The 25,078-nt window shown below is 42.8% G+C and overlaps 1 protein-coding gene across 1 annotated transcript; it reads left to right on the top strand.

Moving 5' to 3' along the window:
- The first annotated feature begins 16,926 nt into the window (after nt 1-16,926).
- Nucleotides 16,927-24,822, top strand: LOC126984889 (uncharacterized). Its single transcript, XM_050839189.1, has 5 exons — nt 16,927-16,944; nt 19,847-19,967; nt 20,329-20,512; nt 20,856-20,958; nt 23,945-24,822. The coding sequence occupies exons 3-5, from the start codon at nt 20,495-20,497 to the stop codon at nt 24,217-24,219; spliced, it is 396 nt and encodes a 131-aa protein (XP_050695146.1). The 5' UTR covers nt 16,927-16,944; nt 19,847-19,967; nt 20,329-20,494; the 3' UTR covers nt 24,220-24,822.
- The last annotated feature ends 256 nt before the right edge of the window (nt 24,823-25,078 follow it).

Raw genomic sequence — 25,078 nt, 5'->3', positions numbered from 1 at the left:
ACACCAGATGACCTATCGGTCTATGGCGAGGGTGTCTGCTTACTACCGCTACTACTAGCAATCTACGTGTGGTAGGACAGGACAGAAAAGATGAAGGCTCCCCCCCACCCACCTCACCCTACCGGCAACGTGCCGGCAGGAAATAGTTAGAAGAGAACACCATGTACCTTTAAGGAAGAAAGGGACAAGGAAATTTTACAGTAAAGAGAGAAATAAGAGGAAATTACTACCCTTAACTTACACTACTGGTAACCTAAGCTGTGGGGGAAAATTACTTCATTACATAAGAACATAAGAAAACAGAAATACAGGGAGACTTGAAGAGGTCGAGTGGCCTACACAGGGCGGCCCCAGAAACCCCCCTAATACTCACGATGGGTGAGGTGTAGTTTCAGGGGCACAGGTGGAGGCTTGATCCTCATTTAACCGGCGGTACTATGCACGCACCAGTACCCTGTCACCTTACTGCACCCACACCTCACTCCACCTGTCATGCGGACATTAACTGTTACTATACTCTATTGTTAACTTACGCTACTTCCAATCTAGGTTGTGGGGGATAATTATATGGATATAGGTTGACGTCTTGCTGCAATCTGTCTGAAAACATGCGAAAAAGGGTCAGTATAATCTTATATCCCTGAAGTACTTATCCAAAGAAGACTTAAAGCTATTGATACTCTGTGCGTTAACTACTGACGGTGGGAGTCTTCCAGTGATCGACGACTCTGTTATTGAAATAACTTCGGCACACCAATGGTTGTGATGGTTGCGTAGTGCGAGAATGGCGAGCAGTGGTAAGTTGTAATGAAGGAGGAACAGGAGGAAGAGGAGTTAATGAAGAAACTTGGAGGAAGAAAAGGAGGAGAAAGAAGTAGTTAAGTGATAGTTATGTAGTTTGAAGAGCAGCAGGTATGAAGGAGAAAAGAGAGGAGCTAAATGAGGAACCAGAATGAGGAAGAGGTGAGTGATAGCTAAATAGTTGGAAAAGGAGGAGGAGCAGCAGCAGAAAGATGAATACTTAGGAAGAACAGGCACCAGAAGACCTGGCGGTCTATGGCAAGGGTGTCTGTTTGCTACTACGTACTTCTAATAGTAATCTACGTGTGGTAGGACAGGATAGATGAAGGCTGAAGGAGGTAATTAAGAAAACAAGGAGGAGGAAGAGGTGAAGTGATAGTTACGTAGTTGGAGAGGGGAAAAGGTTATTAGGATATTATGCAAAGGGAGTGGGAGGAGGAAGTAGTGATAGTTAGGTAGTTGAAGAAGAAAAAATAAAGGAGGAGGAGAGTTGGGGTAATAACCAATCCTAGAGGAAGGGGAGGGGAGGGGGAGCGCGAAAGGGAGGAGAGGAGGAGAACAGTTGTCAGTCAAGGAGGGAACCCGGCGTGTGAAGGCTGTGGGGACGGTGTGGAGGCAGCGGAGACACTTGTCGTTCAGGTGACGGTGAGTGTCGTGAATTGTGGTTAAAGTTAAGGCTGTGAATCTGTGTTGAGGCTCGGGAGCGATGTTTTCAGGGTCAGGATATGTTTTAATGCTAGTATCTGTGTGCATTGTTTACTTATATCCTAACCAGCCAAACTCACTCTAGCCGTTCATGAGGTCTACATCCACCCAACAGTTTCCTCTTCTGTACCTGCATTATGATAGTATATTTCCGTCTAATGCTCTTTTGGATCTGGATCTGGATAAATAATGCGTGTTGGCTGTTGGGGGGACGGGGGAGCCGAGTGTGCAGGGGAGGGAAGTGAATCAAGTGTAATTGTTGGTGTTGATGTGTTGTGGTGACAAGTTAGTGTGTATTTGTTTTCTGAATGCGTCTATTGTACTGCAGTCTAAAATCTGTTGAGGGAGGCTGCTCCAGTCATGTATGGTGCGTGGAAAGTAAGAGTGCTTGTATGCGTCAGTGTTTGTGTGATATGTTTGGTATTAATGGATGTGTGTGTTACGAGTACGTTGACTGTTTGCGTTGTGTAGGCATGTTTGTGGGTCAATGTGAGTGTTAGTGATCTTGTACATATGTGTATGTGTGCTTGTCTGCGTATGTGAAGAGGTTCCATGTTTATCTGTTTTTGATCCGTGTTGTGATTCCAGGCGTTCGAGTGTAATTGTTTGTAATGAACCTAGCCGCCTTGGAGTTGATTTGTTCTACCCTAACCCTAACCATAAAATTCCACCTCCACACCTCATGTCCACCCATTCCACCTTAAATTTATCTCCAAATGTGAATGCCATCACTGTGGTAAAAGTTTCCGTTACAAGTGTCTACTCAACAGACACACCCATTCACACACTGGTGAAAGACCTCACGAATGCCATGAGTGTGGCAAAAGGTTCCGTACAAAGAGTAACCTCAACGAACACATTATTTCACACACTGGTGAAAAATCCCAGGAAACCCGAGGGCAACAGAAATCCAAACAATTGCCCTTAAGGGAACCACTACCATCCTAAAAAGAACCCTCGGTTGCAGCCTCTAAAAAGTGGCTGATTGTTAGGCACTTGGCAGAGTGCCCCATCACCCATAATCAAGACTGAAAAAGTAAACTAAGACAAAAAATGTGAAAGACCTCATGAATGCTATCAGTGTGGCAAAAGGTTCCGTACAAAGAGTAACCTCAACGAACACACCCTTTCACACACTGGTGAAAGACCTCATGAATGCCATGAGTGTGGCAAAAGGTTCAGTAGGAAGGGTCACCTCAACAGACACACTCTTTCACACACTGGTGAAAAATCTTATGAATGCCTTGACTGTGGCAAAAGGTTCACTGCGAAGAAAAACCTCTACAGACACACTAGTGTACATACTGATGAAAACCCTCCTGAATGCCCTGACTGGCAGAAGGTTCAATCAGAAGGAGGCCAGCACAACACGGCCTCCACGTCCAGCCCAGCCGCGTCTACACACAGTCTCTACCACCTCCTAGAGCCCCTGCAGCCCACTTCTACCAGTCTCCTGCCTCACAGCCCAAGCCCGTCGTGGCGCGGGCAATTTTTTTTTTATAGTGGCGCCAGTTATGCTTAGCTCATGCTGCCCCCCGGAACTCATTCATGATTCACTGGACGGTTTCTTCTAGAGCCCGGGTTGATGGGTGGTCTTCTGGACAACATGTGGGTAGTCTTAGGCCACTCGGCGGTGACTGAAAAACCCCAGGTGGTGGCGTGCTGATTCGAACCGACGTTGTCCATGGCGTGGTAAATGTAAGCCCTTCACGCTAACCACTCAGCCACCGCCTACCCCATGCGACCATGGCAGATCATGACATATGAGGAATATCGCAGGCATCTTCGTTTCTTAATAACAAATAATAAGACTGGTAGAGCATTTTAAATAAAAAAGCATGCATGACAATGTCATGAACGAAAAACATTTACATTCATACACAACGAAGGAAGGACAGCATTATACAAACATATCCCAAAATTTCAAGCCATTAGAGTCCCCTTTCCCAACTTTGGGGTCGCGACCTTAAGTGGGGTCACCAAGCGCTTTTCCTGGGGTCGCCAAGACCTCAAAATATCAAGCATGGTGCTATGATGTTATAATAACACATATACAACTAAACTAGTGGTGTCGCGGTCGTGTCTAGAGGTGCATGATCGGGGTCGCCTGAAAAAAAGGTTGTGAACCACTTTGTTTTATTAATATTTTCGTTCCGAGCTTGGGAACCCCTTAAGATTGTGAGATTAATAAGTTGGGTAAAAAATAAGCTATAGAAGTGTTGGCTAAAAATCAGTAAATGGATATCTATGAGTATTTATTTGAAAATCATAAATTTCAATAGTAAAAAAAAAGCTATTGTAATGCTGGTCAAAAAATAGCATGTGAATTGTGAATACACTGTTAGGTGAATCAGTTCTTATCATTTTAGCATTCATGAAATGTGTACTTTTATATTTTGCTCTGTGGTCTTTTGCTCCGTATATTCCACAATGTCCACCTCAACTTCCACCTCCACCCAGTCCATTCTTCCACCCAGCCATTTGGTGCCATTTCAGTTCTTTCCAGCCTATTGTAAGACAGTTACCTGTCCACCCACGGCCTTCCAATTGTTCTCCCGACACTCGTCCCTCTGCTTTCAGGTGTCGGGTATTTCCTAGTGCAGTACGACTCCACCTCTGGCTCTCTCTCTTCCACCTCCATCCACCACTCTACCATTGGTCTTCCACTCCACCCAATTCTTATTGTCAATTATTTTGAGCTAATTCATATTATTGCTAATCCAAAATTTTATATTCTACAAAAAAAATGTGCAATACATTGTGCAACACAACTTGTGCCTTGATCTAACCGGCATGGAAGTTAAAGGAAAAGAATGACTGACTGGTTCCCTGTTATCTGTTTGTACCTTGTTCTTACTGTCATTGTGGAGGACGAGAAGAGTGACTGACTGGTTGGTTTCCTGTTAACTGTTTGTACCTTGTTCTTACTGTCATTGTGGAGGACGAGAAGAATGACTGACTGACTGGTTGGTTGGTTCACTGTTAACTGTTTATGCTTTATTCTAACGGACATTACGGAAGACAAAGGGGTTGTGACTGGCTGACTTGCCCCTGTTGGCTGTTGAGTGTAAGGCGGTGAATCGTGAGGTGTTGATGGGGGAGAGGGGGGAGAAGCCAGTTTGCATCACGTCACAGCTGTACGGGTCCCTGATCGGCGGTCACTGTGCTGGTGGGCGGGGCTTATACGACAAGCCAGTGTGAACAGAACGAAGTGCAAGGATGGGGATGCTGGGGGGAGGATCGTTGGGGCTGAGGCAAACACACACACACACACACACACACACACACACACACACACACACACACACACACACACACACACACACACACACACACACACACACACTATATATATATATATATATATATCTATATATAGATATATATATATATATATATATATATATATATATATATATATATATCACTCAATCACTGTAGTTCCAATAGGCGTAAGTGCTTCTTCCTCCCTTTCCTCCTCCTCTTCAAATCCCTCCTCCCTCCTTCCCTCCCATTCATCCCTTCTACACCTTCCCGAATCTTGCCTCGCCTTTCCTTCTGTTCCATCTCTTTTTATTAGGATTTTGCTTTTTGTTGTTATTCATGCCTGAGATTTATAGACGTATCACTTTTTTTATATATACAGGTTTTGCGTTTTTTCACCATTGGTCCCCGCCTGGGAGGGGGACCACCAATTCCCCCAGGGAGGACTCCCCTTCTGGCTGCCCACCTGAGAGGTGTCTTGATAACTCCCCGAACTTCTTTCTTATCAATTTCTGCAACATTCGCCGTCTTCGCTCTAATTTCCATTCTGTGGAACACCATCTCTCCTTCTCTAAACCTCACCTTCTCTTCCTCACCAAAACACAGGTTTCTGCGGCTACTGACAGCAACCTCTACTCTGTTCCCTCCTACTATCTCTATCCTAAACTGCAATCCAAAGCTGGATATTGCGCCTACGTGCGCAACGACATCACTTGCTCTTGTGCCCACGATCTTGACTCTTCTGAATTTTCCACCATCTGGCTAAGACTTCATTGTCATTCTATTACTAAATACATCGATTCCGGGCAGAAATATAAAGATCATGGTTAGCAGGAGTGCGAAGGCTCTGGTACCTTATGTGAGCTGCCTCTCTATCTTTGATAGCACGAGAACAAGCGTGATTAAACCATGGCTTTTTAGCATGAGGAGTAGAGAAAGTACGTGGAATGTATGCCTCCATTCTAGAAACAATCACCTCTGTCATGCGCTGGGCATACACAGATGGGTTTCTCTCATGGAATCAGTAATCATTCCACGGGAAATCGGAAAAGTACATCCTCAGGTCGTCCCACCGAGCTGAAGCAAAATGCCAGAAGCATCGCCTCTTCGGTGGGTCCAGAGGGTGTACAGGAGCGATAGGACAGGATACAGAAATAAGGTTGTGATCGGAGGAGCCCAACGGAGAGAACAGTTTGACAGAGTAAGCAGAAGGGTTAGAGGTAAGGAAGAGGTCTAGCATGCTGGGCCGGTCTCCAAGACGGTCGGGAATACGTGTAGGGTGCTGAACCAACTGCTCTAGATCGTTGAGGACAGCAAAGTTGTAGGCTTGTTCACCAGGCTGGTCAGTGAAAGAGGATGAAAGCCAAAGCTGGTGGTGAACATTGAAATCCTCTAGGATGGAGATTTCAGCGAAGAGAGAGTGAATCAAGATGTGCTAAACTGTAGAGTTCAAATAGTCAAAGAATTTTACATAGTTAGTAGAGTTAGGTGGGAGATAAACAGCACAAATGTATTCAGTAATAGAATGACAATGAAGTCTTAGCCAGATCGTGGGAAATTCTGAAGAGGCAAAGTCGTGAGCACGAGAGCAAGTGATGTTGCGCACGTAGGCGCAACATCCAGCTTTGGATAGAAATTTAGGATAGAGATAGTAGGAGGGAATATAGTAGTGATTGCTGTCAGTAGCCTCAGATACCTGTGTTTCGGTGAGAAAGAGAAGGTGAGGTTTAGAGGAGGAGAGATGGTGTTCCACAGAATGGAAATTAGAACGAAGACCGCGAATGTTGCAGAAATTGAGAAGAAAAAACTCGAGGAGTTATCAAGACACCTCTCAGGTCGGCAGCCAGAAGGGGAGTCCTCTCTGGGGGAATTTCTGCCCCCCCCAGGCGGTAACTCCGAGGCAGTGCCTATTTGAGCCATTTTGAATTTTAAATTTTGGGAAAAGGTGTAAATGTAGTGTGAATGTAGTGTGGTGTAGAAAGAGAAGATCTGTCTTTAGAGAGCATGCTGAACTACTCGCTGGTGTTGATGAGACAATAGGGAAACGGAAAGTGAGGACGTGGGAAGGGTCTCTGAAGGGCTTCAGCACCCTCCTCGCTTCCCATATATCCTCACCGGGAGTAGCTTACGCCCGTTCGGTAGGTGTCTCCTACCTAATCCTACTAAGGAGTGCTGACACCCTGCCTTGTCAAACTCTTTCGTCTTTGCCTATCAATATCTACCTTTCCTTCCAGTTGGAAGTACGCCTTCATACAGCCTGTGCCTAAGAAGGGTGACCGTTCCAATCCCTCAAACTACCGCCCTATAGCTTTACTTTCCTGTCTATCTAAAGCTTTTGAATCAATCCTTAATCGGAAGATTCAGAAGCACCTTTCTACTTCTGATCTATCTGGTCGCCAGTATGGGTTCCGCAAGGGGCGTTCTACTGGCGATCTTCTTGCTCTCTTAACTGACTCTTGGTCATCCTCTCTTAGAAGTTTCGGTGAAACTTTCTCAGTTGCGTTAGACATACCGAAAGCTTTCGATGGAATCTGGCACAAGTCTTTGCTTTCTAAACTGCCCTCTTTCGGATTCTATCCCTCTCTCTGTTCCTTTATCTCCAGTTTCCTTTCCGGCTTTTCTGTCTCTGCTGTGGAAGACGGTCACTGCTCTACCCCCAAACCTATTAGCAGTGGTGTTCCACAGGGATCTGTTCTATCACCCACTCTCTTCCTGTTATTCATCAATGATCTTTCTATAACAAACTGTCCTATCCACTCATACGCTGACGACTCCACTCTGCATTATTCAACTTCTTTCAATAGAGGACCCTCTCAACAGGAATTACAAGACTCCAGACTGGAGGCTAAAGAACGCTTAACCTTGCTATAATTTTCGATTAGGATAAAAGGAACCTTGTGTTCTTCAATGCCTCAAAAACCCAATTTCTCCATCTATCAACTCGACAAAATCTTCCAAACACCTATCCCCTATTCTTCGATAACACCCAGCTGTCACCTTCTACAACATTAGCTATCCTCAGTCTATCCTTAGCTCAAAATCTCAACTGGAAACTTCACATCTCTTTTACTAAATCATCTTCCTCGAGGTTGGGCGTTCTGTATCGTCTCTGCCAGTTCTTCTCCCCCGCACAAATGCTTTCCATTTATAGGGGCCTTCTCCGCCCTCGTATGGAGTATGGATCTCACGTGTGGGGGGGCTCCACTCACACAGCTCTCCTGGACAGAGTGGAGTCTAAGGCTCTTCGTCTCATCAGCTCTCCTCCTCTAACTGATAGCCTTCTACCTCTTAAATTTCGCCGCCATGTTGCATCTCTTTCTATCTTCTGTCGATATTTTCATGCTGACTGCTCTTTTGAACTTCCCAACTGCATGCCTCCCCCCCTCCCGCGGCCCCGCTGCACACGACTTTCTACTCATGCTCATCACTATACTGTCCAAACCCCTTATGCAAGAGTTATCCAGCATGTCCCCTTCTCTGGTAAACTCTGGAACAGTTTTCCTTCGTCTGTATTTCCTCCTGCCTATGACTTGACCCCTTTCAAGAAGAGTGCATCAAGACACCTCTCCATCCGAAATTGACCTCTCTTTTGGCCACTCTATACTTATCAGTCTATGAGAGCAACAGTTAGCGGGCTTTTTTTTTTTACATCTTCTTTTGTCACCCCTGAGATGCTCTGTGCTGTAAAAAAAATTGGCGTTTGCGAAACAGTTATTGCTTTGGTGTTTGGAAACGTTAAGGTAAAAAAACATTCCTTTATTGCAGTGTGTTCGGTCTCATGGGGAGGAAGAATTTTCTCCGTTCACGCCTTTCTTTCATGTCTCTCCTCATTGTCTCTCCTTCATGGTTTCAGTGTTTGTTTTTTACATTTATTTGAAGTTTGCGTTTATTGCGTCTTTTATATTGTCTTCTTTATCCTCGCCTATCTTCTTTCTCTTTCGTCACCGTTCTTTTTCCATTTACTGTTATTCTGTTGTTAACGTCCTTTCTCCTGTGTTCCTCCTTGTTCTCCTGCCTCTTGCTTACTCTGCATTGTTATAGTCTTGCTTTTGTCATTTATATATATTGCGTTACTTTATTTTTCCTCTCTCTGTCATCTTCATTCATGCGCTTTTCATTATTATTGATTCTCTTTGTCTTCATTCCACCTATTTTTTTCATTTACTGCAATTGTTTTATCTGCCCAATACGTTTTTTCATGTGTTTGTCTTTTTCTCCTGTTTATCATCTTTTTATATCCATACACACATTTCCCTTTACCACTTTGTTCTCATTCATCTTTTATTTCTTCAGTGTTACTATCTTGTTGTTTTTCGTTTATAGATATTGAGTTTATTATTATTTTTCCTTTCTCTGTGTTTCGTCTTCATCCCTGCGCCGCTTTCTCTCCCCCATCCTCCTTGTCCTCGTTCGCCTTCCTTCTTCCTCCTCTCCTCGCTCCTGTGACTCCCTCTGGTGTGTGTGTCCCTCGTGGCCTTCCTCTCCCATCCTCTCCTTGCTCCCGTGACTCCCTCTGGCTTGTGTGTCCCTCGTGGCCTTCCTCTCCCATCCTCTCCTTGCTCCCGTGACTCCCTCTGGCTTGTCTGTCCCTCGTGTTCTTCCTCTCCCATTCTCTCCTCGCTCCTCCCTTCATCGCTGCCGTCTCCTCCATCTCTCACAATGCTCGTCTTTCTTTCGTTTTTACTTACTGCCTATTCCTGTCGGGCCATCCAAATTCCATCTCCGTTTGCATCTTCTTCTTCTCTTCCCATCTCCGTTTCCATCTCCCTCCTCCTCCTTCTCTTTTCATCTGTTTCAATCTCCTTCTTCTCTTTCTTCCTCATCCCCTTATTTCCATTCTTCCTCCTCCTCTTCCTCCTCCCCAGCCGCTTGGATCTTTGTATTTTAAAAGCCTCAAAAATCATAACAAACCCACCGCAATAGCAGAAATACAGTATCCGAATCTCTTTTAATAGCCTTAGATTTGTGTCATTAAGAGTAGTTTGTTCTCTTAGCGGTTTACTGTCTTGTACTGCTCTCATTTACCTTCTTGCCGCTCATTGCGTTTGTTTTATATTAATTTTACCAATATCCTTTTTTATATCATTTTCCCTTATTGTTTTCCAGTTTCTTGGTTTTAGATTAATTTCTCACTTCTTTTCCCTTTTCTGTTTTCTCTTATTTCCTTTTCACCTCTGTTATATTCATTTTTATAATTTTCCTTTTTCCTGCCCTTTTTTGCCTCAAAGAATTTTTTCCCGTTTTTTTTTCTTTAAAATAACTCCACAGTCCGAACGTGTGTGTGTGTGTGTGTGTGTGTGTGTGTGTGTGTGTGTGTGTGTGTGTGTGTGTGTGTGTGTTTTGAATATAATTTATGAACGGAAAAGGTATGAACTAAAATAAGAATTACAGTTATAGCCTATACTGAAAAAATAAACATGAAAAAGTAATCGGTACATCTCTCTCTCTCTCTCTCTCTCTCTCTCTCTCTCTCTCTCTCTCTCTCTCTCTCTCTCTCTCTCTCTCTCTCTCTCTCTCCGAACACAATTTCTTTTTTTCTGTCATTTGACATTCAGGCATCCATCTCAACCCACCATGGACGAGGGAGAGTGGGAGGGAGGGAGGAAGAGGGAGATGAGAGACCGAGGGAGTAAGAGGAAAGAAGGATGAAACGATATAAAATTAGGAAGGAAAGAAAAGGTGTCAGGGAGATGGGGAAGAAGAGGAAAGAGGGAGAAGGAGAAGGAAAGGGAAATGAAGGTGGAGACTGGAAAGATGGAAAAAAGGAAGGAAAATAGTGAGGGAGAGTAGAACAAGGGAACCAGAGAGGTGGTGGAGGTGAAAGAGGGAGGGAGGGAGGGAGGGAGGAGTTCTGCGTAGGGTGGAAAAGATTATATGAAGATACACTCAAATAAACTAACAAATATGGGAACGAATGAAAGAATAAGAGGGAGATAAGAATGGAGAGAGAGAGAGAGAGAGAGAGAGAGAGAGAGAGAGAGAGAGAGAGAGAGAGAGAGAGAGAGAGAGAGAGAGATTGATTGATTGATTGATTGATTGATTGATTGATGTTTATTGGTCTTATATAAATTTATAATTTTTTTTATAATTTACAACAATAAATTAGACCCTAGTCCATTGAGCTGATGCTCTCTATGGACATTAAGTTTATGAATGTAAAGACTAACAGTCATCTTAACACACATTACTCAATATTTAATTGCTAATGTTAGCAATAACAATGATTACAATAATAGTGATTATAATAAGCTACAATAACAATAACACTAATAATAATAATAATAACACTAATAATAATAATAATAATAATAATAATAATAATAATAATAATAATAATAATAATAATAATAATAATAACTAATAATAATAATAATAATAATAATAATAATAATAATAACTAATAATAATAATAATAATAACTAATAATAATAATAATAATAATAATAATAATAATAATAATAATAATAATAATAATAATAATAATAATAATAATAATAATAATAATAATAATAATAATAATAATAATAATAATAATACCAGCAATAACTATATAGTATACTAGTAGTACTCGTAATAATAATCATAACAAAAAAATGATAATAGTAATATCAGTATTATCATTACTACCAGAACAACAATTATATCGCTTACTAACAACCATCACAATCATTACAATCATAATTATAGTAAATAGTAATAGTAGTCATAGTAGTAGTAGTTGAAATAGTAGTAGTAGTTGTAGTAGTAGTAGTAGTAGTTGAAATAGTAGTAGTAGTTGTAGTAGTAGTAGTAGCTGAAATAGTAGTAGTAGTTGAAATAGTTGTAGTAGTAGTAGTAGTAGTAGTAGTAGTAGTTGAAATAGTAGTAGTAGTTGTAGTAGTAGTAGTAGCTGAAATAGTAGTAGTAGTTGAAATAGTAGTAGTAGTAGTAGTAGTAGTAGTAGTAGTAGTAGTAGTTGTAACTGTAGTAGTGGTAGTAGTAGTAGTAATAGTACAGTAGGAAATAGTAGTAGTTGAAAAAGTAGTAGTAGTAGTAGTAGTAGTAGTAGTAGTAGTTGAAATAGTAGTAGTAGTAGTAGTAGTAGTTGAAATAGTAGTAGTAGTAGTAGTAGTAGTAGTAGTAGTAGTTGAAATAGTAGTAGTAGTAGTAGTTGAAATAGTAGTAGTAGTTGAAATAGTAGTAGTAGTAGTAGTAGTAGTAGTAGTAGTTGAAATAGTAGTAGTAGCTGAAATATTAGTAGTTGTTGTAGTAGTAGTAGTAGTAGTAGTAGTAGTAGTAGTAGTAGTAGTAGTAGTAGTTGAAATAGTAGTAGTAGTAGTAGTAGTAGTAGTAGTAGTAGTAGTAGTTGAAATAGTAGTAGTAGTAGTAGTAGTAGTTGAAATAGTAGTAGTAGTAGTAGTAGTAGTAGTAGTAGTAGTTGAAATAGTAGTAGTAGCTGAAATAGTAGTAGTAGCTGAAATATTAGTAGTAGTTGAAATAGTAGTAGTAGTTGTAGTAGTAGTTGAAATAGTAGTAGTAGTTGTAGTAGTAGTAGTAGTAGCTGAAATAGTAGTAGTAGTTGAAATAGTAGTAGTAGTAGTAGTAGTAGTAGTTTAGTAATGTTTGTAATATTAAATAAAGATGGTTGTCGGCCACAGTCATTGGCGGGGTGGGGCCAATGAATTGCTTTGTGAAAGGATATGAGAAAATATACCGCTCACAACGCAACTCTAATAGATGGAGGCCCGTTTAAAAAAAGTAGAAAAAAAAAGGTAGTAGTAGTAGTAGTAGTAGTAGTAGTAGTAGTAGTAGTAGTAGTAGTAGGAGTTGAAATAGTAGTAGTAGTAGTAGTAGTAGTAGTAGTAGTAGTAGTAGTAGTAGTTGAAATAATAGTAGTTGAAATAGTAGTAGTTGAAATAATAGTAGTAGTAGTAGTAGTAGTAGTAGTAGTTGAAATATTAGTAGTAGAAGAAGTAGTAGTAGAAGTAGTCATAGTAGTAGTCGTAGAAGTAGTAAAAGTAGTAGTTGTAGAAGTAATTGAAGTAGTAGTCGTAGAAGTAGTAGTAGAAGTGGCAGTAATAGAAGAAGTAAAAGTACTAGTAGTAGCGACACCAGAAGTAACAAAGAGAGAAGTAACCTTTGCTTGGATGCATTATGCATACACACAAACATACACAAACATATGAACACACACATAATATTTACATAGCACAAGCTTATACAATATATAATCGAAAACCTGCACATGTTCATTCATGCTCATTAAACACAGATACACACATTCATTCCTAGCTCTACACACTCATTATGTATTAATATGACTACAGTTTATAATACCTAATACATTATTAGCTAATAGTATTTATTGGTAAAATTAGGGAAATGGTGACTAGTAATTACATTCAAGCAGTATCCATCACTGACAGCAGTGATTTTATAGTTTATCCTTTATTTTTACTTTAAAAGAGTTTAAGGGTAGTGCTTTTATTTCCTGTGAAACATCATTCCATATTTTACTTCCTCTTTAAAGAATACCTTGTCGAACATGAGAGGTTTTACACATGGGTATCATGAGGTCATTTGTTCTTCTTGTTGGAATGGCATGCGTATTTAGTTTAAATCCATTGTCTACTTTATTCAACTTTAGAGATTTATAAACAAATGATAAGGTTTGGTAAGCAATAATATCATCCATTTTTAATACATTAAGGTCCCTAAAAATTGGTTGTGTATGTGCAAATCTGCTGCTATGTGTTATGACTCTTAGTAATTTCTTTTGAGCAATGAACAAGGAGTTGATATAGGTTTTACATGCCCCTCCCCAGATTGCTGAACAGTATGGGTATGCTAATGATAAATACAATTGTTTAAGGCAAGCTGCATTACATAGATTCCTGATTTTATACAATACTCCTATTATTTTATAAATTTTATTTTGTGTGTCTTCAATGTGTGGTCTCCATCTTAATCTGTTATCTAACATCACTCCTAAAAAATGTATTTGCTGTACTTCAGTTAGTGATATATCAACTATTTTTATGTCAAATGGTTGACTCGCGGTCATGTGGGTATGAGATAGCATATAGGAGGTTTTATTTACATTGAGTGTCAGTTTATTACTTTTTAGCCAACTTATAACATGCTGTAGTTCGGTATTGAAAGTATTTTGAAGGCTAATTAAGTCTCGTCCCTGAAGAAATATATTGGTATCGTCCGCGAAAAGTATGAAATTTAGCTTTTTAGTAAAAAGAGTTATATCATTAATATAGATTAGAAACAATAGTGGACCCAATATTGAGCCTTGGGGTACTCCGCAACTAATACTGATATAAATGGATGCTCTATCATTGATAACCGTGAATTGTTTTCTACACGAAAGATAACTATTGGACCATTTGAATGCTGGTCCCCTAATCCCATATGTATTTAACCTCTTTAATAAGACGGAATGATTAATAGTATCAAATGCCTTAGTTATGTCACAAAATACTGTTAAGTGGTACATTTTGTTGTCTAAAGCACTATAAATACTTTGCGTTAGGTGATGAACTGGTTGAACAATTAAGTCGGAATCCAAACTGATGTTCAGAGAGAATTGAGTTTACTGTTAGATAATTAATTAGTCTGGTAGCAACTAGCTTCTCGAATATTTTACATAAACATGACAGTATCGAGATAGGGCGATAGTTTGAACACTGGTGGTTATCACCTTTCTTGAAGATTGGAACTACTTTAGCTATCTGTAACTGAGTTGGAAAGCAGCCTGTTATAAATGAATTGTTGATGATAACTTCAAGAAATGGGGAGATTATTTCTTTACATTCTTTAATAACTCTGATATCTATATTATCATGTCCAGGTGCTTTTTTCTTAAGATTAGTGATTATAGAGTTAATTTCATGACAGGTAGTTGGTGTTTGATAAAATGAGTATGGTACAGGTGGTGGTAAGTATCTGTCAAACGATGAGTGAGATTCTTGTATATTTTGTGCAAGATTATCAGCGATGCTTGTAAAATAACTGTTAAATTCATTTGCAATTTCTTTGCTATTCGTTAGAACTTTATTTTGAGTTGAGAGAGAGAGAGAGAGAGAGAGAGAGAGAGAGAGAGAGAGAGAGAGAGAGAGAGAGAGAGAGAGAGAGAGAGAGAGAGAGAGAGAGAGAGAGAGAGAGAGAGAGAGAGAGAGAGAGAGAGAGAGCACGTCGTCGTCGGCGGCCAGCAGGCCAAGGACCTCCCAGTGGGTGCCTCAGTCCCTCAGGGATCTGTGCTGGGACCTCTCCTCTGGAATCTGTACATCGACGACCTTCTCAGGAGTCTGCCAGCAGTCTCTGCATACGCTGACGACTGCACGCTCTCCCTCTCCTACCCTCGCCAAGAAAGCCAACAAGCGGTTGCTGAGGTCAACCAGCAACTAAGCTTGATACGGGAGTGGGGGGAGCGCTGGCAGGTGAACTTTGCTCCTGAGAAGACTCAGGCGATGGTGATCTCTCGGTCCCCGGCAGCCACACAAGCTGTCGAAGGAAGGGTGATGTTTTGCTCCGTCACCCTCCCGCTCCTGGATTACGTCAGGATCCTCGGAGTGGACTTGGACCGAGAGCTGCGCTTCGACCGCCACCTGAAACACGTCGCCCACCAAGCCTCCCTACGTGTCTCTGCCCTTCGTAGAGTGGCTAATTTCCTCGACAAGCGAGGAATTATGCTCCTCTACAAGGCCCAGGTAAGATCCTACCTGGAGTACGGGGCTCTGACCTGGATGTCCAGCGCTGCCACACACCTGCAGAGACTGGACAAGGTGGAGCGACGGGTGCAGCGACTGTTACAGGAGAACAACCCCCAGCCGCCCCCTCAGGATATTATACATCTAGACACTCTGGAGCACCGCCGGGACGTCGCTGCGCTGGTGGTGTTCCACAAGGCCCAGGTACAAGGAGTACCACACCTGGCGAGACTGAGGCTCCCCCCGCGAGAGGCTGTGAGAGATACGAGAACGGTACTCTCCAGCCGCGAGCAGGTCGGGGTGCCGAGGTCACGCGCCAAACAGCACCAGCGGACCTTCACCTCCAGGGTGTCCCGCCTGTGGAACACATTCACTGCAGCAGGGTCAACAGTGAGGGATATGTCCACCCAGCAGGTAAAAGTGGCTGCTCACAGGTGGCGAAGAACATGCCCCACACCACTAGTGATGCTAAATGCACAGTGAGCAAGTGTAAAGAGCTTTTGAAATAATGCACAAGAAAAAGTGACATTTTAAGCCCTGAAAAGTGCACAGTGATACATATGCTACTCGAACGATCGCATAAAGTGTCGTCGGCAAAATACAAATATGTTGTGTACAATAGATTCGTCAGTTTAAATAAATAAAAGAGAGAGAGAGAGAGAGAGAGAGAGAGAGAGAGAGAGAGAGAGAGAGAGAGAGAGAGAGAGAGAGCGTGCGTGCGTGCGTGCGTGCGTTTGCCGTTCAAAATCAACGTTTACAGCACTACATAATACATCGCGACGTTAGGCAGGACAAACAGTTCAGTACCGATAATAGAAACATGATTACAGAACGAGTTTGATTTTTTATGCAATTTCACTCCAAAACAACTGCGTGAAATCAATAATGACCTCAGACACATTCCAGTTACAGGCGACGTGGCTTGCTTACATATAAATTGGTGTTCGTTTGCCTGACCTCCCATCACCGCGAGGCTGTCACTGATTAGCTAGGCGGGAAAACAAAACCAGCGTGCTAGCATTTCTTCTTCGTCCTCGTTTCTTTATCCCCTCCTCCTCCTCCTGTTCCTCTCATGATGCCTTTTAACTCTCCACTCTCGCTTCTCCTCATTCTCAATATACAGAACAATCACTTCACTACCTCCACCTCCTCCTCCTCCTCCACCTAATTTCATTACCTCCTCCTGTTCCTCTTTCACAATGCTGTAACTCCCACCTCCTCTTATCCACCAGAAGATGCAGCTGTAGCCGGACTGTTGCCTGCACCCCGAGAGCCCTGACACACCATGTCCACCTCTGCGGGGGTCGTTTATAGCCCATACAAGCACAGCGCGGAAAAACAATTGGTCCGTTCCCAGCCTGGCGTCTTAATCCCTATTACCACTACAGTTTTGATTTCCCCTTCACTTCCCTGGCCAGAGGAGCGACTTAGCGCTTGTCAACGCTAATTTGCAAAGAGAATTTGACGTCTGAGAATGGTGAGGAGAGTTATTAAATTATTAGGAAGGAGGAACAGGAGGAGGAGGAGGGGAAGGTAATGAAACTAGGAGGAAGAGGAAGGAGTAGTGAAATGATGGTTAGGTATGGATAGTTATGTAGTTGGAGGAGCAGCAAGTGTTAAGGAGGAGAGTGAGAGGGAACTAAGGAACAAGGAGGAGGAGGAGGAGGAGGGGGAGGAGGTAATTAGGAAACAAGGTCGAAGGAGGAGGAAGAGGTGAAGTGATAGCTACGTAGTTGGAGAAGGAGAGGGAAAAGGGGTTATTAGGATATTATAGAGAGGGAGCGGGAGGAGGAAGTAGTGATAGTTATGAAGTTGAAGAGAAAAAAAGAAAGGAGAAGGAGTAAGGGGGAATAACCGATCCTAAAGGAAGGGGGAGGGGAGGGGGAGCGCAAGAGGGAGGAGAGGAGGAGAACAGTTGTCAGTCAAGGAGGGAACCCGGCGTGTGAAGGCTGTGGGGACGGTGTGGAGGCAGCGGAGACACTTGTCGTTCAGGTGACGGTGAGTGTCGTGTACTGTGGTTAAGTTAAGGCTGTGAGTCTGTGTTGAGGCTCGGGAGCGATGTTTTCAGGGTCAGGATATGTTTTAATGCTAGTATGTGTGCATTGTTTACTTGTACCTAACCAGCCAAACTCACTCCAGCCATTTCTGGGGTCCACGTCCACCCAACAGCTTCCTCTTCTGTACCTCCATTATAATAATAATAATAATCCGCCCAATGTTCATCTACCCAATCAGCTGCCATGTCGTTGATTACCTGCGTATTGTTTTTTTTCTCACCAGTCCAAATCATTCCACCTATTTTTAAGAGGTTTATTACCACATCCACCCACTAGCATCCCCTGATGTCCCTCCACTAGTGCCCCCACTTGTGCAATGCTATTCCTTTCCTGCTCTGTATAATCCACCAAGCCCTCACCTTAAAATTCCACCTCCATACTCTTAAATGAGACTCGCAGTGTAGTAGTTTAGTCTGTCTATTTAGTATTTGATTTTGAACAATAACTGAAAAATCAGAATGATTAAATCACTGATTCTGATGACTGATACCGATTGACTGATTGAGTCCGACTCACCGTAAAAAAAAAAAAATCTGAACATGCCGCTCTGCAAATGTCGTCTTCGATAGTTTTCAAAGTACCGCAAAAAAGTATCGCAGGATTTTTTAGTGCGGTCCGCGGTAGTGCGGTATTTTCAGAAATTTTGCGGTAGTGCGGTATATTTTTTTTTTTTTTTTTTTTTTTTTTACAACAAAGGAGGCAGCTCAATCTGGATAATAATGCGCAGGGCACCTGTATGGTGCATAACACGCATATTTGTTGGCTGTTGGGGGGACGGGGGAGCCGAGTGTGCAGGGGAGGGAAGTGAATTAAGTGTAATTGTTAGTGTTGGTGTGTTGTGGTGACAAGTGAGTGTGTAATTGTTTTCTGAATGAGTCTATTGTACCGCAGTCTAAAATCTGTTGAGGGAGGCTGTTCCAGTCACGTATGGTGCGTGGAAAGTATGAGTGCTTGTATGGGTCAGTGTTAGTATGATACGTTTGGTATTTATGGATGTGTGTGTTACGAGTACGTTGACTGTTTGCCTTGTGTAGGTATGTTTGTGGGTCAATGTCAATGTGAGTGTTTGTGATCTTGTACATAAGTGTAAGTCTGTGTGCTTGTCTGCGTATGTGAAGAGGGTCCATGTTTATCAGTTGTTTGATCCGTGTTGTGATGCCAGGCGTTCGAGTGTAATTGTTTGTAATGAACCTAGCCGCCTTGGTGTTGATTTGTTCTAACCTATCAATGTTTCAGTGTGTGTAAGGATCCCACACCGTGGAGCAGTATTCCAGTGTTGGTCTCACAAGTGTGTCATAAGCTATGTGTTTAATGTCAGGTGTGCAGTTATGTTAATTCCTCCTCAGGAACCCCAGTGTTCTGTTGGCTGTGGCACTGATATGGTCTATGTGAGTGTTGAATTTCAAGTTAGTTGAGAGATGGATGCCAAGGTACTTGTGTGTGTGAACTGATTCTAAATTTGAATTGTGGAGAGTGTAAGTGTGATGGATGGAGTTGTGCGCTCTGGTGAATCTTAAAAGTTTGCATTTGTCTGGTCGGAAGTGCAACTGCCAGGTGCGCTCCCACCGCTCGAGGGCGTCCAAGTCGTTTTGTAGTAGTCTGCAGTCGTCAGTAGTCTTTACTGCTCTAAACAGTAAACTATCGTCGGCAAATAGTCTAGTGGAAGAGTTAGGCGTTGACAGTGGAAGATCGTTAATGTACAGGAGGAAAAGAAGGGGGCCTAGAACGGTGCCTTGTGGGACACCTGAAGAAACAGGGACAGTGTCGGATGAAGATCCGTCAAGAAGAACACGTTGAGTCCTGTTAGTAAGAAATGCAGTGATCCAGTGAAGAATAGGTCCTGAAATACCGTAGTATTTCAATTTTAATGTCAGTCTTTTGTTCGGGACTTTGTCGAAGGCTTTGGCAAAATCTAAAACAATATTTTCAACTTGTTTAATGTCACGTCGGTCAAGTAGTCTCGTGATGTCGTGATATGTAGTAATGAGTTGCGATTCACATGAGCGTTTAGGTCGAAAGCCGTGTTGTGAGTCAGTAAGGATGTTGTTTGCGTCAAGGTGATTCATTATGTGTTTGTGTATATTATGTACTTTTTTTGTGATGTGGTACTACCACACTAAGTACCGCACTTGCCCACCTCTTCTGCCTTCACGCCCCTGGAGGCCCTATCACATGGATGGAAGAGTGCCTTTGGGGATGACTCACAGAACTTTGCCAATTCATTCCTCTTCCTGTTTTGTCCCTGCTTTTTTCTTATTTTTTTCTAGCTATTTCTTGGTTGAAGTTCTGTTTCGTATTTGACCGTTCACTTTGTACTTCCAGGTTACGGAAACGAGGACTTGCGCACTCCCTCCCCTTTAATTGCCATCATCAGGCTCCGAGTCGCCCTCCGTGAACGACTCCCTGATGGGGACAGAGCTGGGCGGAAACACAGCCGGCATCGGTGAGTGTGGAGAATTTTGCGCAGCACTAATTCTTACCTTTCTTATCCTTCTTTATTGTCTCATTATAAATATTAAAACTATTCAGTATTTTCCTCTCCTCCACCAAGTGTTATTTTACCGAGCACTTCTTGTCTTTACTTTTATCCTTCTTCTCCTTCTGCCTGGAAATGTCAACACCTCTGTCAAGTCCTAGTTTCTTTAATCCTTCTGTGAACTTATCTTTGAGTCTCCTGTTGAATATTTTACTGAGCACTTCTTGTCCTTTTATATCTTGTCTCAGAAATATTAGCACACTGCAGCACCTTCCACTCCTCCTACAAGTATTCTTTTCCTTACTCTTTCTGTCTTTCACTCCATCAGCCGCTCTGGAGGGAGGCCTGTCATCGGAGCAGGGTTCGGTGATGTGTGGTGGTGGCACGGTGCGGCGGTGGTGCTGTGGTGGCTAGTGCTGGGCCTCCTCAGGGACCCCAGCGACGTGGCCTCCCCCCAGAACCTCACCCAAATCTTGAAGCATTTTTCAGAGCTCATGGAGACACCGGTGAAGGTGGGACAGAGTGGTGGCAATAGTGTGTCTTGGGGTCATGTTCTTAAACCTTTCAGATTTAACAAGGCTTTCATAGGACTTGTACGTAGGCATTTTCGAGGGCAGTTTTATGACCCTGGTGTTGTTTAGGCTTTCTATAAAATGCACCTCAATAACACTCATTAGATTCCGACCAATCTCTTTTACTGGCCTTTAGAAATCGTTGACATGAGAGGCGGAAACGTCTGAAAATACTGGCATATATTTTTTTAGTCAAGCTAACTAACTCACTGACTAACTAGGATTCATCAAGTAGTATAGTTTTCTTTTTCTGTGTTGTTGACCTCCAGTTCCTCCCCAACAGCTGCGCAACAATTACCAGAGCATCTCCCTGGACACTCAAAGCAGCCCGGAGCCGCCAGAGCTCATCCTGCCCCACACACATGGTGGCTCCTTGCTGCTTCAGGGTGGGTGGGTGTTGTAGCTTTAAGTCTCTCATCTATCTGGACTTTTACACACACGCCTGTCTCCCTTCTTTATGTCTTGTCGTACCTTCAAGTCTCTCTCCTTCCTATAGATCCTTACACAAGATGAACATTTAATTTTTTGCAACAGTCCACCACACAAGTTTATCTCCCTTCTTTATGCTGCAACATTTGCTAGCTCTACTGTGCACAAAACAGGCATTCCTTACATAATGTATCCCCCGCAAATCAACCGTCTCTCTGTTTCGAGCCTTAACAGTTCCCCTTGTTGTGCACATAATTCTATTCATCCCCCGCAATGCTATCACACACAAGCATTAACACGTCTGCTCCTGGCCCTGACGGTGCCCCCTGCCTGCCGCCGGGACAAGACCAAGACACCCCGCTGCCCCGAGACATGCCCACCCACCTCTACCGAGCAGGGTTGGCAGAGTTGGCCTTAAAAGGCCAATTTGGCTTTTTTAGAGATACAATGACCTTCAAAAATTTAGGTCCAGAGGCCAACCGTATTTTAGACTTTTTTTGGCCTTTTTTCTAATGTTCAGCATATATCCTGCTGTTATTTAAAATATTATTAATGGCTCCCAAAGAAATAAAGATAATATGATGTTAGCGCAAAAGGACATGTGATTAAGAGCATCTAATGCACTTAATAATATGGACATCATTCGTTACGTGTTTGGTACCGGTCTTTGCGCACCCTTTGTCACGCACTCCTCCGTCCCTTCCCTCTCCCTGCTCCCCTCAGGTTGTAAAGTTAAAAGTCCGTCGCGGCTGACACGCGTCCTACGTATTGGGAAAGTTGAGCTTGGTTTCTAAAGGCACTGAAAATTACATGAGCAGCTAATTTGTCATTCATCTAAACTGACATGGGTAATTGGAAAACTTCGTATAGTGATGGGAGAGCTTACCGAGAGGAATGGGAGAAATTAAGACCATGGGTGGCTGATGTTATAGTAGGATATCAATGTATTATTATTATTATTTAATATCACCACGAATTAGGCATACAATTGTCAATGGAAAAAAAACGACAGATAGATCACGCCACCTTATAGGAATGTCATCCGTCAGTGTTTACCATCTCAGTTTTATATACAAAGCATTTCATCGTGCGTAGAGGTCACCTTGACATACGTGACCAATTGTAACAATTATTTTCCAACCTGTAACTCGTCACTCCTTCACGAGAGTCCGACTGACACACAACGGCAGTCGCTCTCGGTTCGGCTAGTGGACTAGGAGCCGCTCTGATGCAAAAAGATAAGTCCGGCAAAAAGCATGTAATAGCGTTCGCCAGTCGAGTTCTAACAGCTCCGGAAAAGAACTATTCTGTTACCCACCTAGAGGCTCTTGCCATTGTGTGGGCTCTGAAGCATTTTCGAGACATAGTGATGGGGTACAAAATTGTGGTGTATACGGATCACGCGGCCATAACTGATCTTTTCAAGGGAAAAAACCTTCACGGTCGTCTGGTAAGATGGTTCTTAACGATCCAAGCATACAATGCGGAGATAAAATATATCACCGGGAAAACAAATGTGGTCGCAGATGCCTTATTCGGAATATTCCGATAGGCGCGATTACCACCCCAGAGGTCATCCACAACTTCACTTCACCTGAGCTACACACTGCTCAGCGAGACCACCCTGTGTGGAAGAGGTTAATTTACGCCCTAGAGTCGGGAGACGAAACAAACCTTCCTGAATTGCTAGTTCCTTTTTCACAATTCTTCCTATCAGAGGACAACCTCCTTTGTAGGTCATGGCCAACCAAACCTGTACCTATAGAACAACTGGTCATCCCAGACAAATACGTCCCCGTGACACTTAAGCTGATCCATGACATACCCATTGCGGGTCACCCAGGAAGAGACAAGATGCTATCTGTCACCAGACGAGAATTCTACTGGGCCACATTACGGGTTGATGTAAAAAAACATGTCGCACAATGCGTCGTTTGTGCTAAGCACAAGGGGTCCGTAAAAGGGCCAGCACCTATATTGCAATACCCAGTACCAGAGGCGCCATGGGATGTTGTAAATATAGACTTATTACAGCTCCCCCAGAGCCAACATGGTTCGCGCTACTTATTGGTGTGCGTCGACCAGTTCTCTAGGTTTCTAGTTCTAGCGCCAATCAAGGACAAGACAGCCACACGCGTGGCCCATGCCCTCGTGACTCACGTGTTGTGTCCACATTCGTCTCCTCGAATTCTTTTGAGTGACAATGGCACCGAGTTCAGGAACTCAGTATTGAGCGAAATATGCGCTCGGTTTAACATCACGCAATCCTTCATCACAGCTTACCACCCAGCTGGTAATGGGTTGGCGGAGAGGGCTAATAGGAAAATCTTACAGGTCCTCAGGCCTATCGTGAACGATCTCCACGATAACTGGGAGGATTGGCTATCGCATAAATAGCCGCTTCCATAAATACGTCGGTAAACGACTCTACGGGGAAGTCTCCCTACTACATCTTATATGGGGTGGAGAAAAGTCTTCCGTACGACGTCCTATCAAAACCACAACAACCTTTCTACAACATTGATAGGTACGCACAACAGCAGATGCATGTTTTCCAAGATACACTCAGAGGTTAGGAGTACGTTAAAAGCTACGAAGGTTGAAATGATGTCAAAACAACATAAACAGGCCGTCCCGTTGGAATTAAAAGAGGGTGACACAGTCATGATTAAGCAAGCGGAAAGGAGTTCGAAACTGGGGGCTAAATTTGTGGGTCCTTACCGAGTTGTTCGGAATGTCGAGGGAAATCGGTTCGAGGTTCTCGAGTCGAATAGTGGAGTCAGTCTAGAAGTTAACAGTGATCGTCTGAAAATAATTCCCTCACCTTTGTACCTTGATATTGGTACTTCCCCCTCAGAGTCAAATGTTCAACAAGATAATCCCAGCACCCATAGCTATAACTTGAGACCACGGGTTTAAATACTTCATTCTCACCACTTTCAGATCATGATGTTGCGTTTTCTGACCATCTTGTTGTCCCTCGGCTCCCTGCTTGCAACGACACCCATCCACCTGAAGCCTGGCGCCCTCACGGCACACATAGGAAAGGTCTTCCTCATAGAAGATATGCTCCTCGTAAAATATCCATATACTTCCTTGACCAACACCACAGACACAATCAGGATAGTCTCAGAAAAAAAAACTACTCGGCATGGCAGACGCCATACGGGCTACCAAGACTAGGGAATCAAAGGCACCTTCTAGTCCCAACTCTCTGAATCTTTTTCAACTACTGGAGGATAGGATTCTGTTCTTACGGGGAAAAGTTGATGAGGTAGACATGGATTATAGTTTTCACTCCGTTCACTCTCGGGTAAAGAGGGGGTTGCTCAACATCGTTGGGTCCGCCTCAAAGTTCCTCTTCGGTACGGCAACCAACGAGGACGTGGGCGATTTGCGGGACCACTACGCTCATGTACTTTCCTTTGCTGCCCGAAATCGCAGGGTCATCAACGCCAATTGTAGAAAACTTGCGCGGTTGCATACTCACATTGAGGAACTGCTAGAGCAAACAAATAAGATGGTAGAAGTTATCAACATAGTTGTTGAAGTTAGTGAAGAAGTTATTTAAGTTTCCCATGAAAGTACAGTTTCTTTAATTACTCCTCCACATATTTTTATAAATCCAGAAGTTTAAGCTGAAATTACTGAATCCATTATTTTCCTTTATTATAATTAATTTCATTTAGTTTCTGTAAATCAAGTTTTGTATTCTTAGTTGAACTGAGATAGGTATATATTTGCCTTTCTCGAGTTTGCCTGTACAAGTTCCTGTCGTTGAAAATAAACACGATTCAGCAAGAAGAGCGAGACCAAGCCGCCACCAGCCCTTTCTCTACCCTCCGTTCACCTCCAGATCTTAGCCACGGTGTTGATAATTTCAACAATAGTTGTCAAGCAGATCGACCAGGTGCATCAATTTCTCCTCCTAGATCAGGCCTTGCATGTATTGGAAAACGTCATTAACTCTGTCGCAACGGCAAATCAGCAGGTTATTAGCAATACGGTTGATGCAGGGCACGGTTGAGTCACACCTGCCTTGTTCCCTCTACACGATTTGAGAACGACTGTCCAGAT

The sequence above is a fragment of the Eriocheir sinensis genome, chromosome 57 (genome assembly GCF_024679095.1).
Source record: "Eriocheir sinensis breed Jianghai 21 chromosome 57, ASM2467909v1, whole genome shotgun sequence".
NCBI lineage: Eukaryota > Metazoa > Arthropoda > Malacostraca > Decapoda > Varunidae > Eriocheir > Eriocheir sinensis.
This window is presented reverse-complemented; position numbering and strand designations above follow the sequence as displayed.